Genomic DNA, 15,640 nt, shown 5'->3' with positions numbered 1-15,640 from the left:
GAACATAAGTCCAGGGGGTTTGCGATACAATTTTGTTAGAACAACTGAAGACCTGCCTGCTTTAGGAAGAGAGATTCTGCTGGTCCTTGAGGACCGTTTCACTGTATAATGTCCCTGGGAAACTGCAGTGTTAATACAAAGTGTACTGCCAATGCAGTCTGAAGTGAAGAATTCATGGTGCATGATCTTTATCAAAGCCTGTTGGTTAAGTTACCAATATACTACAGGTCTAATTTTTTTTTAAAAAAAGATTACCTAACTGAAATTTGAGATTTGGTAGCAAACTGCAGTACTGCATGCACCTGATATCCCCCACTTGCATCTTAAACACACACATACCCCCCATCAGTGCATAGACTTACAAATCACCTCAGGTTTAAATCTCAAAGACAAGATGGTTGAATACTGGAGACTGTCACCATGGTACCCATGACAAGACAGGTCATCAACACCCTGCACTGTATGCGTTAAATATTGTAGATAATAACTGAATTCTCAGCAGTGACAACACAACTTAAGAGTTTATATGAACTGGGCAACTATTAGATTGTAGTTGGGAAGAGATTAATTAGGGTTACCATATTTCAGCAAGCAAAAAAGAGGACGGGAGGAGCCCCGCCCTAGCCCCGCCCCTGCCCCTCCCACTTCCTGCCCCCCCAGAACCCCCAACCCTCCCCCCGTTCCTTGTCCCCTGACTGCCCCCTCCTGGGACCCCTGCCCCTAACTGCCCCCCAGGACTCCACCCCCTATCTAAGCCTCCCTGCCTCTTGTCCCCTGACTGCCCCAACCCTTATCCACACCCCCACCCCCAGACAGACCCCTGGGACTCCCACGCCCCATCCAACCACTCCCCACCCCCTGACAGCCCCCCCCAGAACTCCCAACCCATCTAAACCCCTCTGCTCCCTGTCCCCTGACTGCTCCGATCCCTCTCCTCACTCCTGCTCCCTGACAGCTCCCCCCCAGAACTCCCAACCCCCCCCCGCTCCTTGTCCCCTGACTGCCCCCTCCTGGGACCCCTGCTCCTAACTGCCCTCCAGAACCCCACCCCCTACCTAAGCCTCCCTGTTCCTTATCCCCTAACTGCCCCTTCCTAAGACCCCCCCCAACTGCCCCCCAGGACCCTACCCCCTACCTGTACCCTGACTGCCCAAAACTTTCTCCACTCCCCCCAAAAAGCCCCCCCCGAACTCCCGACCCCCCCCCCGTTTCTTGACTGCCCCCTCCAGAACCTCCCTGCCCCTTCTCCTGCCCCCTGGCCCCCTTACCCTGCTGCTCAGAACAGGGTGTTGGGCTCTGTGCGAGCCGGACACGTGGCTGCGCTCCCCAGCACAACACACAACCCGGTCCCTGGCCCTGCACAGTGCTGCCGGAGCGGGGCGCGGGGCTGCTGGGGAGGAGCTGCCGGCTCAGAATGCAGGGAGGGAGGGAGGGGGGGTGGAGGAGCTCCTCTACAGCTGCTCCGGAGTGCCGCTCGCTCTGCTCTGCCGGGGGAGGGGGGAAATCCCGGACATTTTGAGTGATTTACAAATTCCCCCCGGACGCTATTTTTAGCACAAAAAGGAGGACATGTCCGGGTAAATCCGGACGAATGGTAACCCTAGATTAATAGAAACTATCCTGTCCATTCTCCATCCCTGACTCAACTGCTCCACCACACACATGCATGCACAAACACACCCTACATGTTGCAAATACAATATGACAACACAGTCAGTATGGACATGCACATACCCACACGCCTACCCACCTCCTCCCTGCTTCTTCCAGCCCCTACATACCTGGTGGGTTTGTCCCAGTCATCTTCACTGAAGGTTCCATCCATATAGGGATAGTTCTTCCTGGGATCCCCAGGAGGGGTGCTGTTCTTCTGCCTGCTAGGTCTCCATTCATGTGGATGTAGGGCAATGCCAACAGCCTGAGGTATGTATGTACCTAGGTAAGGCAGGAAGAGAGGAAGAGAGGGGGTGGGGGAAAAAAAAAAAATCACACCGCGTTAGACAGTCATAACGAAACATTAGATCCCAGGGAACGATGGTCAGGTGCTGAAGGCACTGGATTTATTCTTTAAAAGATCTGAAGTCCATTCCAGCTCTGCCACTGACTTTCTGCATGATCTTGAGGAAGTCACTTAATCTCTCAGTGCTTGGTTTCTCCCATCTGTAAAATGGGAATTTATAATACTTCTTTCCTCCCACCCGTAGCTATCTACACCGTAAGCTCTTTGGGGCAGTGACTATCTCTTACTAGGTGTCATCTTGACTGGGGCCTCTATGTGCTACTGTAATACAAATAAACAGTGAGATCAAAATAAAACTTGACCAAATATTTCTTGCCCCTCCGTTGTTTCCATCTTCCCCACCTCAGCACGCAGGAATAACTGTGCCCATTAGTAATGGGAAAGCTGAAGGAAGATAGTAATAGTATCACAGTATAGGTAAGAGCAAAGTTACCCTTAAGTTCTGAAGTAGGTCCAAAACCCTGATCCCTCACACAACTGCATTGCCATTGGGTCAGAACTTTTACTGTGATAATGCAGATGGCAGTATGAACTGGACTATTGCCAGTTGACATTTTGTACTTGGCCAAGATCATTCTTAATGGCAGTGAATTCGATGCAGGAATTATTTCTTATAAGTTTCCAAAGCTGCTTAAAAGAATTTGACAGGTTTCAGAGTAGCAGCCATGTTAGTCTGTATCCACAAAAAGAACAGGAGTACTTGTGGCACCTTAGAGACTAACAAATTTATTAGAGCATAACCTTTCGTGGACTACAGCCCACTTCTTCGGATGCATAAAAAATTTGGACACTCAATTCCCATTACTTTTAAGGGATTTGGATGCCAGGTCCCATTTGAGAGCTGTGAAAATCCCACTGTAGGTTAACTATTCCAGAGTCCTAATGAACACTCTCCCAGTTCATTTTAGTGTCCCAGACCCACTCTCAAGCGTCCAACTCCCCAGCTGTTGCCTCCCTTCCACGGGGAGACAGGCCCGCTCCCTTCTAAGCGGGGAATTTTCAGGCTGCATGGTTCTCTGCCTTCAATGTATTTCCTAGCACAAAGATGTTACCCAAGGATACCTGGTTGCTTTCTTGTCAGAGACGGTTAACAGGTAGAATAGCTATAGTTATAAAAGTAGCAAACAGCACTTCCTATGCAAGCCTACTTTATTCTGAAGGTAAAAAGCATTACATAAAAACATAATAAAAATAACAGAAGAACCTTCACACATGCTAATAAGTTTGCCAGAGTTAACCCCCAACCATAACATGGAGTTTTGGGAGGATCAGTCCTTCAACCCCCCACCCAAAGGTGATTTTTGTGCTTACCAGTTCATCACAGCTTCAGCTCAGAACAAGCACCCAGTCCTTCCAACCCCACCTCTCCAAGTGGGGGCTTCAAAGGGTTGATAAAGAAGGAAGTTCATTAGCAGTTGCCTCCCCTCCCCCGGTAGAGAAGGCACATGCAATACCACGATAACCCAGACACAATTGCATTTTTAATATAATGTACCCAAAAGGTATTAACCCTAATTCAATAAAGTTTAACTTAATTCCATAAGGTTTGTTCAGGATAACACAGGATATTGTCAGTCTGCCACAGACACAAGGGAGAGAAAGCTATAAGAAGCAGGACAACACGAGTTTGGAAATAGCATCCAAATGTTGCATTTCATATCTTAAAATCCCTCATGGTGAATGGAACTCTCTCCTTTCAAGGAATTTATCCATGTTGATGGAATCCATTGGTTGGTACCATCAGAGTCACCTGCCTAGGTGCCATTTTGCTGCAGAAAATGTGAAATTCTTGTTGGAAGAGAGTAAGGCCTGGTCTACATTTAAAAATTAGATTGACCTAGCTATGTCACTCAGGGCTGTGAAAAATGTCGCTGGGCTGTGGTTAGGTTGACCTAACCCTGGTGTAGCTGGGTCGATGGTGTGACCCCACAACCTCCTAATACCAACTGGCAACGGGGTGCAGAGGGGTTACAGGAATCTTGTGATTCTGACCTGTACATTCTGTTCACCACAGAATGCCATGAGAGGTCTGAAATGAACCCCGATGTCACAACGGTCATCAATATCATTGTATAGACACTGAAAATACATTCTTCAAGTCTGTCTGGGGGGATTGGTCACCAGCAAAGGCAAAAAAACAGGTTCTCTGCCAGACAAGATATTTATATGTTTACATGTAAATTGAGCATTGCCTCATTCACAATAGTTCTCCTATCACCAGTCTGAACTGAAGGCAAATGAAGGATTGTGGGGACTTCAGAAAGAAACTAATAAGGAGAGACAATCAGCAGGGGTAGGGGAGAGAACCCCATCTGTTGGGATACATATCAAAGGTTTGCTCCACTGTATTTGGGAGGCAAACAGGACACCATGGTACCCTTCACTGAGGGGGAAAAAGGACAGCGGTTTTGCTTCACGGGGTCTCAGCCAGGCTTGGCTGAAAACTCTGGAGAGAGCTTTGGGTGAGATAAGCTTCTTTAGACAACTTGTCAGTTAAAGTTTAGTCTTAAAAAAAAAAAGCATGTTATGATTTTGTTTGATATAGAACCATTTGTTTCCAATATTCTTTACTCACTATGCCTGAATCTCTGGTCTTTTATTGTCAAACATATTCTTGTTTTCACTTTAAATATATCTAAGTGCTGTGGTGTTAAGCCAAGCGATGCTCTGGAGTCTTACAGGCTGGTGCGTACTGGTGGGAACAGTGGGCCTGATCGTTCTGGGAGTGTCCATGGACAGATGAGGGGCTGGACTGCGCAGGAAACGCTTGGAATATTCGGGAGTTGGAGTGCACCTATTGCTACCTGCACAGAGAGCGTGAGGCCTGTGGCGGCCTGGCAGCCAGTGCTTGTGCTGCCCGAGGCTGTTGGTTTCAGGAAGCTCGTCCACAGCAGGCACAGACAAGACAGCTTCACGCTCAAGGCAGGTGATGGTGAGGTGCCTCCTACCCCCGAGGAGCACCACAGATGGAAGAACTCTTCTGCAGACCTAGCTACTGCCTCTCCGAGAGGTAGATTAACTATGTCAATGGAAAAACCCCTTCTGTCCGTGTAGGAAGCATCTACTTTATGGCACTACAGTGGCACAGCTGCACTGCCAGAGCTATGCCGCTACAGAATCTGTAGTTTGGACATACCTTTAGACCCTGATCCTGCAATGAGTGCCCCAGTACAGACCCCTGTGCCTGGGAAGAGATCACTGAAGGCTCAGGGACTGCAATTTATCAGGAGGAGACATGAAGAAGTGTATCTAACTAAAATATACACGTGTGCCCAAAGAGAAGCTGGTTCATAGCTAATACAAAGTAGTACGCTACAAAGCAGTATACCTCCTATGTGCACATTAAAGCCGCATTGATCCCATATATGATTAACTCCTCCTTCCCCTTCACATAGTAAAGATGAAAATATACAAGCTTCCCCTATTGCTTACGCGAAGAATAATTCTTTAGATACCACGCAATTTGAGATACAAAGATTTGATGGCCCCTGAGCAGCAAGAAACTGTAGGTCTCAAGGGGGCTGAAGTAGCATAGACAGCGACTTTTCCAAACAGAGCATTCATTGGTAATTTAGGTGCTGTCGGCAAAGGAAATAACCTCACTTGCATCCCCTCCCCACCTTCCTCACTCCCCGGCCTATTCAGTACGTTTTTCAGAGAAATTCTAGCAGCCTTTCCAAGAAAAGTTGCACACTGCCATACACGCTTTGCCAAATCAACAGGAAGAGGTAGTGGAGCAACACATAATTAAAGGAGACTTGACCTCCTGGACAGCCAAGAGCAATGGACATGCCGAGGGACAATGCCAGTAATTCCTATGAAAATGCCAAGGTCCATTATTTTTCTTAGCCGAGTGTTCTCTGTGCTTAAAGGTTAGAGCGTTCCGGAGAGAGTGCCCCAGAAAATACTTGCCAGCAGCTCACAAAAGCCGAGAGCATCAGCCATTTCCTGGGTCAGGAGAACATCATGGTCCCTTTGCCCAAACCCCTATGTTGCTACGAGTCAAATTCCCCCCCAAGTGCATTAGGGCCAGAATACAGCAATATATCTGGCTGTCAACCTGGGTGTTCCTTAGCTCTCTCCCTCCATTCAGTCCCATAAGCACAAATGTTTCTCTGGCTTTTCTCCTGGGAAATCCAACATAAAATCCTACAGCATTGGAGCCCCCTGGTGGTACATTCATGACACAGTCTAGTGCAACAGCTTCACCCAAATCCTTCATATGGCAGAGCTATTTTGTTCCGTTAACAGCTGGGAATGGTAGGTACAAATGGAACATGAGGTAAATTTATTTAATCTGATCCTGTGCTATTATTTTGCTGAATGGGCTTCACAAGCAGCCCTGTTAACCTTACCCACACCATGGCATCAGCAACACTTCTGGCCCTGCAGTGGGCGAGGACAAGTTCTTCGCTATTACTACTCCATGCTTCTGCCCGCCAGGCATTTGAGTCTATTCTGAGCATCCCTCTGTCCATTCCACACTCACTTCCGCCAGTGTCAATATAATGCAATTAAGAGTAATGCAATAAACAGAAAATACAAGAAAGTCCCTTTTAGCCAGGTTGCTTTTTGCCTATGGCTCCATTGCCTCCAGATAATGAGTCTCTCCTTTCGTGTTTGTGAGAACCAATCATATTGCTTTACTTCGCAGTATCTTTTGCTGTTATGCAATGGTTTCATTAAGCCCTTTCCCCCAGCGATTAGGGAAGAGATTCTAATATATTGGTTTCATTATCCCTAACACAGATATAGAGTGACATATTTGCAGAGGTTAGAAAGATCCGAAGCGATAGTCATACTTCATTGAACGAGGTATTCAGTGCGTGGTGAACCCAAGTGCTACTAATTACACAAAGCGCTTATGGATTTCAAGCAACCTTCCTTGCTACTGGCTAAGACAGATAATATTTCAAATGGATGAAAATAAACCCAAGCATCAGGTACGAAAGCTATTTAAAGTGGCATAATCCAGAAGCTAAAGTAAGTGGTTGGGTGTCAACAGACTTGGGTTCTATCCCCAATTCTGTCATTGACCCACCGTGTGATCCTGAGCAAGTCACAACCTCTAGTGGCCCCAGTTTTCCCCATCTATAAAACGGGGATAATATTTATTTATCTTTGTAGAGGGCTTTGAGATTCTCAGGCTAAAGGCACCATAAGTGCAAAACAACAATAGTAGAACTAGTAATGGTAGCAAGGGCTTGCTCGGATAAGCACCCAAATGTTGGTGGCTCTTGAACCTTTGCACATAATTGTTCCAGAAATCTTGCTTCACATTAGGCTGAAAATACCACAAGAACAATCCTGCCCATGGTATTTCAGCAATTCAATGCCCGACTGCAACCAAGAAATCATGCAAGAGGGTCAGGCTCAGTCTGAGTTTGGGGCAGCTCTTATTATATCCAGTTTGGCTCCCACATCTACGGTAGAAACCCAGACTCACCTTGGCTTCCATAGCCTGCGTCAATGCCCGAACCATCCCAGGATTCCATAGCGCTGTCCACGCTGGGGATTGTGGTGGAGTAAATCTCGGAGAGTTTGCTAGTTTTCTGAGAGTCGGTCAGTTCATCTTCTGGGTCACTCACTTCATTCATACTCCCTGACTTCTTGGGATAAGACCCTGGAACCAAAACAAATCACTTGTTCTTATGCATTTTATTGAGTATAGATGGGACACATGTTACTTGTCAAAGACCATCAGAGACTGAAGACCTGTTCAGATAAACTTCATATTTACGAAGGTGATGGGCGAGCATCAGAGAAGGGTGTACGCTCAGATATTTGAGCAAGCCAGACCAGAAATATCCACTTCCTGCTTCTTGGAAAAAACAGGCCTCCTATGAAAGGAGTCATCACTCTTAACTGCAACCTTTATATTTTGCTAAAACACACTTAACTTTGCCACCAGGGGGTCAACTGGTATTGAGAGTAGATTCTTGGCCTTGCAAATCTTCTGAGGAAACACTTTAGAACATCTGTATCTGAGAAGGGAGATTATACTATTGGACAGTTAGGAGGACTCCATACATAATATGGCTGCTCTCAGAGAGCCCTAAAAACTGGCCATCTTTTTATGTTGTGCATGTTCTTATATACATGTTGTACATAAGAAACTAACCACTGGGATTTTTTTTGTATTACAGAATGCAGAGACTTAGGGTGACCAGACAGCAAGTGTGAAAAATCGGGACGGGGGTTGGGGGGTAATAGGAGCCTATATAAGAAAAAGACCAAAAAAATCAGGACTGTCCCTATAAAATCAGGACATCTGGTCACCCTACAGAGACTTCAGAGCTACGCTAAATCCCCAAATCCACCCCTTCCTCCTTCTGGAGCAGGGGAAGGCAAACTATGGCCCACAGGCCAGATCTGGCCCGTCAGGGCTTTCAATCCGGCACATGGGATTGCCAGCTCCCTTAGAATGTTGTTGTGAAGCATTATACTTAGAATGTTAATGTGAAGCCACTTTTCTGACCACAACTTGGCATTTCTTCAACCATTTTAGTGACCTACAGAGAAAGCACCCACAGAGCATCATGGGGGAAAGGTTTGTTTTGGAGAAGGCCCTAGAAGTTTGGCCTAGCAGATTGATGCTGGACTCAGACTTGGGACACCTGGGTTTAATTCCCTGCTCTGCCACCGTTTTGCAGGGTGACCTTGGACAAGTCACAGCTCTCCTGATGCCTCAGCTTTCCCATCTGTAAAATGGGAATGATGATACCGACCTCCTTTGTAAAGCACTTTGAAATCTACGGAAAAGAGCCAAGTAAGAGCAAGGTACTATTATTATTTTGTCAAACTTCTTGGACTTGCAAATCTAGGCTGGAATAGGCTTCCTTGGAAGAGTTTCTGATGTTTCCTGCTATTAAGTAGAACAGGAAGAAACTGTCTCTCCCATGGCACTTCTATACCTGGCCCCAGCCAGACCTACAAAGTGAAAAGGCATGATAAAAAGGCAATACATAATATGGGAAAGGGAAGGAGGGATTAGAGACAGGTCACAATATTTTTGCATATTGATGGGAGGAGTTTTGTGTGGTTTGCATTTGGCAGGGGCCCTGCAGGAGAAAAAAAATATATATATTTTTAAAAACTTACCCAGATTGATCTTGTCCCTGCTAAAAAAATATTAAATTTTTAAAACGACCTGTCTGTCCTGGATATGCCTCCTCCTCCTTTGATGCTACATCAGAGTGGAATGACTTCAAAGCTACATAGAGGTAAGTAGGTGGGGGGGATGCAAATGTCAAAAGAAGGTAGCTTTGAAGATCTTAGGACCACAAGCTAGGAGAGGCTTTTAAAGGATAACAGCCAGTGTGACACCGAATCAGTTTCAAAAGGAAGAGTTAAAGGTTGTTTTTCCAGGAACTACACCTGCTAATTTTTGTAGCTTTACAAAAATCACGTTTTTAATTTTAAAAAGATTTCTCTCCGCCCTCCCTTTTGCGGTGCGAGACACCCACACAAATGGGGAAACTGTAAAACCACTGACACACAAAGTGCTAACCTGAAAAGTACATTTTAACTGAATTATACATTTTCCATCTAATCTCTTTTCACCTCTAGTCAATTTAGGTGTTACTTGGAATAGCAGCAAGTTAACATTTGCAGACCGAGGTGCAATTTTTATTGCTGATTGTGTCCCTTTTATATATATTATATTATATATTATATTATATTTTTAAATGAATATTTTACTTTTAGTAATTATTTTCCCCCAAATTTCTCCCCAAGCCTTTCTTTTCAGATCTGAATATATGGGCTCTGCAGGACATTTTGCCCCTAGACAGCCAGGTAGTAGAAAACCATGGTGTAGAATTAAATCCAGACTCTCCTATAGCATTGCAGAACACTACCTGTTACACCATGAGGCCAACCTCATTTCTACTGTAGCTGTATACTTTGAACAAAAAGGTTGCAAAGGCTTCTGCCCTTACTTTCGGTTTGTTTCTTGATCTTCAGCGTTACAGTCTCGCCAGCCATTTGGAGTAGGTGGATGGCTTCACTGAGTGGTTTGCCCTTGAGACTCACATTATTAATAGCTAATATCCGGTCACCCACATGGATTGCTCCAGTCCTAAAGAGGAAAGACACAAAGTTAGAAACTTTAAGGAAGGCTGGTGTCTTCCCTAATATAAGGGCCGTTAACAGATTGCTTTAAAATAATGGCAAACTAGCCTTCAGTACTTTATAAGAGCAGGGACAGCGTCGTCTTGTATGTGTGGAGCGTGTCTACCATATTATGGCTGGCAGCAGAATACTAAATCAAACATCACTAGGAATCTCTATATATAACGTCCCAGTCACCAGAATAGCTGTGAATCTGTAAGAGTGCAAATTAAGTTCAGCTTTTTAAATTGGCAGCTCCTATAACTAAGTCAAATCTATATGAAAAGGACACAAGCATTCCCAGCATGTGATTTCTGTGAATACACATGCATGCAACTTTTAACATTTGTTTCCACATTCATGGAAAGAACACAGAAGGGGGCAAAACCAAAGACAAAGCAAATAACTTTCAAAATTCAAACCAACATATGTGCAAATTGTTTTGCTTGGCTAGCTGAGTTACCGACCTTGATTCAGCAAAGCAGGTGACTTGATTTTAAGTCCATCCCTAAGCAAAAAGGACTTGTGCACGTGTACTTAGATGAGTGAGGACCACACTGCCGAGCGTCTATTGGAAGACATTTGGTTGCAGCTCTAAAAGTTTTTCCATGGTTAACTTCTGCGATCCAAGTTTTCAGACTTGAGAAATGGCTACAGTTGGCTTCAGCTTGTTGATTACACAATGTGGAAGCAATAATGAATCATGCCAAGTCTCACTTTTTATTGTTCAATTATTGTATTACTAATCTACAACAGTGACACACATTCACTTTGCATCTGCCACCGATTGTTGTGCTGGCTGGCAGCTCTGTTAACTGTGGGAAATACAACAATATACTGACCCCAACGACTGGCAACTGGGAGGGAAGATCTAGGTGCTTGTTGGCTCTTACTTATGATACCAATGTTAATGCTACCTAATGATAAAAATCAAAATGAGAAGCTTCTTTCCTCAGCAGTTCCACAATTTTTAGCTATATCATGGGAAGCTCATGTGACAATCAGAAAGAGTGAAAGTCTGGAACATCACACCTTTCTATCAGAGCTGGAGTTCTCAGCTAGGTCACTTCCACTCATTTAGTAAATTACATTTGACTGCAGTTCCTCTAAATACAAGCATTTTGCACTTTGCCAGCTACTGACAAGAGCAGATACTTATCTCCTCCTTTAAAATCACATGCTGTTACAGTGAGGACAAATGAAAGTTGAAAACCACCACTTGTCAGTTTTAAAAATCTATTTTACAATTGCCAAGGCACAAAATTAAGCCATATTTTAGGTAAGAATTTTCAGCTGAAGTACACTTTCTCTAACTGGTCACTAGATGTCACTATAGTTCCACTGAAAAAACGCTTGGGGAAAAATTGAAGTCATTTAAGTAAATTACTGATTCAAACTGGATCTGGAGTATCTGCCTTAAAGTTTCATCTATACAGCCAAATTAAAAAAAAAAATTATTTTTAAATGGTGGCACATTACAGCAGACACTTAACTTGCTACAGTAATTCTAACACTTAGAAACAACCTCTCCTAGCAATGAAATCAATCACTGAACCATGAATGGGACCAAATTCCCCCCTTCCACCCACACCATAAACCAGCCTAGCTAGAAGCAATCTGAGTAACGCAATTATTGTTCAGTATGTATAAATTGGTTAAATGACTCAGCAGAAGGAAGAAAAAAAAAGTCAGTTAGCAAGGTCTTTTCCTCAAGTATTAGGTAAAGTAAATTAAAACACTCAGACTACCTTGGGTGTGGAGACAGGCCTAACCAAAGGCTTTCCTCCTAAGCAGCCACTGATCTAGCCTGTCCCATAAGCACTTATGCAAGGGAGAGGGAAGCTGAGCCGAAGTGAACCCCTTGTTAACCAGAGAGCATAGACTCAGACTTTAAGGTCAGAAGGGACCATTATGATCATCTAGTCTGACCTCCGGCACAACGCAGGCCACAGAATCTCACCCACCCACTCCTGTAACAAACCCCTAACCTAAGTCTGAGCCATTGAAATCCTCAAATCGTGTTTAAAGACCTCAAGGTGCAGAGAATCCTCCAGCAAGTGACCCGTGCCCCACACTGCAGAGGAAGGTGAAAAACCTCCAGGGCCTCTGCCAATCTGCCCTGGAGGAAAATTCCTTCCCAACCCCAAATATGGTGATCAGCTAAACCCTGAGCATGTGGGCAAGACTCACCAGCCAGCACCCAGGATGTAGGTCCCAATACCCTGTCTCTCCCGCGCCCCCCTCCCTGCATTTATTGTCAATCATGCTACCCTTTCCTTTAATGCTGCTCCAGTGCAAAACGGTCTAAAGAGTTTCTGCTGATGACACGATAGACGCATCTGCTGCCAGAACCAAGACACAGAGGACTGGTTTGCAGTGATAGGGTTGTGGCTCTAGCAGTGGTCTGATGCGGATCTGAGGCAAGGCAGCTTTGCACTCCACCAGAGGGTATTCGAAGAGCCTGTCCAAACCTGAAAATTCTGGCAGCGAGACACAAAACACTTCCTGGTGACTGATTTAAACCCTGGCCAGGATCTCACCCAAGCAGTGCTGACCTGACATGAGCGCTCACCATTGTGTGTGTTTTGGGGCGGGGAGAAAGCACTGCATTCCCACGGACTGTGGCTGCCCTTGGGTAGTGCAGCTGTGCTAACGGGCATAAGGATTAATGGTGGGAGACAGCTGTTGCTTCACAATGACCCCCTTATCCTGAATCCTCCTCTGTAAGGTTTATACCAGATCAGACGTTTGCAACATAAAAATACTCAAGGTTGAGATAAAACTAGTCACTTGAATCTGGAGCCTTCTAAGCCCAGCCAGACAGTCTGTCACCCAGCAGGACATACATGTGGCAGATCCTAGAGGACACTCTGCCTTCCCCATTATCCAGAAATCAGTAGCAGCTGCAGTCCAACTACGAGGCGAATCGGCTAGAACGTCTCCATTGTGATCACAGGAAACACATCCACTGCATGTTGTGATGTCTACTGAGCAGTATGCTGTGCTCCTGCAAAAGCTATATATATAGGCTTGGGCTCAGCTCTGAATTCTCTATAAACCTATGGTATGTCTTCTTGGGGCCCGGCTCATTTCCAAGAGGCATCGTGCTAAGGAGGAAGGGAAGGAGGATTGCTGGATGCTGGGAGAGGGGGCAGAACAGGATGCTTGGGATTAGCTATTCCCATCCTCCTCCTCCCTGCTGCCCCCACCTCCGCAGATGTGACCTGGCAATGTCTCCCTCCGCTCCCAACTTCCTAGCCCCTCTATTGTTTAGGGAAGAGCATCTTAGAACAACAATATTCACCCTACAATGGATTTCAGGAAGGCGGATTTTGGTAAACTCAGAGAGCTGATAGGTAGGGTCCCATGGGAATCAAGACTGAGGGGAAAAACAACTGAGGAGAGTTGGCAGTTTTTCAAAGGGACATTAAGGGCCCAAAAGCAAGCTATTCCGCTGGTTAGGAAAGACAGAAAATGTGGCAAAAGACCACCTTGGCTTAACCACGAGATCTTGCATGATCTAAAAAAATTAAAAGGAGTCATATAAAAAATGGAAACTAGGACAGATTACAAAGGATGAATATAGGCAAACAACAGAGGAATGCAGGGGCAAGATTAGAAAGGCAAAGGCACAAACTGAATTCTAACTACGGGAATAAAGGGAAACAAGAAGACTTTTTATCAATACATTAGAAGCAAGAGGAAGACCAAAGACAGGGTAGGCCCACTGCTCAGTGAAGAGGGAGAAACAGTAACAGGAAACTTGGAAATGGCAGAGATGCTTAATGACTTCTTTGTTGCATTCCTTCAGACTTCTCGGTGAAGACTGAAGGAATGCCTAACATAGTGAATGCTAATGGGAAGGGGGTAGGTTTAGCAGATAAAATAAAAAAAGAACAAGATAAAAATCACTTAGAAAAGTTAGATGCCTTCAAGTCACCAGGGCCTGATTAAATGCATCCTAGAATACTCAAGGAGCTAATAGAGGTGGTATCTGAACCTCTAGCTATTATCTTTGGAAAATCATGGGAGACGGGAGAGATTCCAGAAGACTGGAAAAGGGCAAATATAGTGCCCATCTATAAAAAGGGAAATAAAAACAACCCAGGAAACTACAGACCAGTTAGTTTAACTTCTGTGCCAGGGAAGATAATGGAGCAAGTAATTAAGGAAATCATCTGCAAACACTTGGAAGGTGGTAAGGTGATAGGGAATAGCCAGCATGGATTTGTAAAGAACAAATCGTGTCAAACCAATCTGATAGCTTTCTTTGATAGGATAACGAGTCTTGTGGTTAAGGGAGAAGCTGTGGATGTGGTATACCTAGACTTTAGTAAGGCATTTGATACGATCTCGCATGATATTCTTATCGACAAACTAGGCAAATACAATTTAGATGGGGCTACTATAAGGTGGGTGCATAACTGGCTGGATAACCATACTCAGAGAGAGTTGTTATTAATGGTTCCCAATCCTGCTGGAAAAGGATAACGAGTGGGGTTCCGCAGGGGGTCTGTGTTTTGGGACCGACTCTGTTCAATATCTTCATTAACAACTTAGATATTGGCATAGAAAATACGCTTATTAAGTTTGCGGATGATATCAAACTGGGAGGGATTGCAACTGCTTTGGAGGACAGGGTCATAATTCGAAATGATCTGGACAAATTGGAGAAATGGTCTGAGGTATACAGGATGAAGTTTAACAAAGACAAATGCAAAGTGCTCCACTTAGGAAGGAAAAATCAGTTTCACACATACAGAATGGGAAGAGACTGTCTAGGAAGGAGTACGGCAGAAAGGGATCTAGGGGTTATAGTGGACCACAAGCTAAATATGAGTCAACAGTGTGATGCTGTTGCAAAAAAAAGCAAACATGATTCTGGGATGTATTAACAGGTGTGTTGTGAGCAAGACACAAGTAGTCATTCTTCCGCTCTACTCTGCTCTGGTTAGGCCTCAGCTGGAGTATTGTGTCCAGTTCTGGGCACTGCATTTCAAGAAAGATGTGGAGAAATTGGAGAGGCTCCAGAGAAGAGCAACAAGAATGATTAAAGGTCTTGAGAACATGACCTATGAAGGAAGGCTGAAAGAATTGGGTTTGTTTAGTTTGGAAAAGAGAAGACAGAGGGGACATGATAGCAGTTTTCAGGTTTCTAAAAGGGTGTCATAAGGAGGAGGGAGAAAACTTGTTCACCTTAGCCTCTAAGGATAGAATAAGAAGCAATGGGCTTCAACTGCAGCAAGGGAGGTTTAGGTTGGACATTAGGAAAAAGTTCCTAACTGTCAGGGTGGTTAAACACTGGAATAAATTGCCTAGGGAGGTTGTGGAATCTCCATCTCTGGAGATATTTAAGCGTAGGTTAGATAAATGTCTATCAGGGATGGTCTAGACAGTATTTGGTCCTGCCATGCGGGCAGGGGACTGGACTCAATGACCTCTCGAGGTCCCTTCCAGTCCTAGAATCTATGAATCTACCCTCCTGGCAGCCTTCATCCAAATCATTCC

The 15,640-nt window shown here is 44.8% G+C and overlaps 1 protein-coding gene across 2 annotated transcripts in view; it reads right to left on the bottom strand.

The window, feature by feature from the left end:
- The window catches only part of GRIP2 (glutamate receptor interacting protein 2), a 116,993-nt gene that overhangs the window by 14,611 nt on the left and 86,742 nt on the right, over positions 1 to 15,640 (bottom strand). For both annotated transcript variants that reach the window (XM_054035996.1, XM_054035997.1), the window contains exons 18-20: positions 9,961 to 10,100; positions 7,467 to 7,643; positions 1,782 to 1,935 (exon numbers count right to left, since the gene is read on the bottom strand). In XM_054035996.1, coding sequence (XP_053891971.1) covers positions 1,782 to 1,935; positions 7,467 to 7,643; positions 9,961 to 10,100 — 471 coding nt within the window. The remainder of the gene's footprint in view (positions 1 to 1,781; positions 1,936 to 7,466; positions 7,644 to 9,960; positions 10,101 to 15,640) is intronic.

The sequence above is a fragment of the Malaclemys terrapin genome, chromosome 7, assembly GCF_027887155.1.
Source record: "Malaclemys terrapin pileata isolate rMalTer1 chromosome 7, rMalTer1.hap1, whole genome shotgun sequence".
In the NCBI taxonomy this organism is placed as follows: domain Eukaryota; kingdom Metazoa; phylum Chordata; order Testudines; family Emydidae; genus Malaclemys; species Malaclemys terrapin.
Note: the sequence above shows the minus strand (reverse complement) of the source record. Positions and strands in the feature narration are given on the sequence as shown.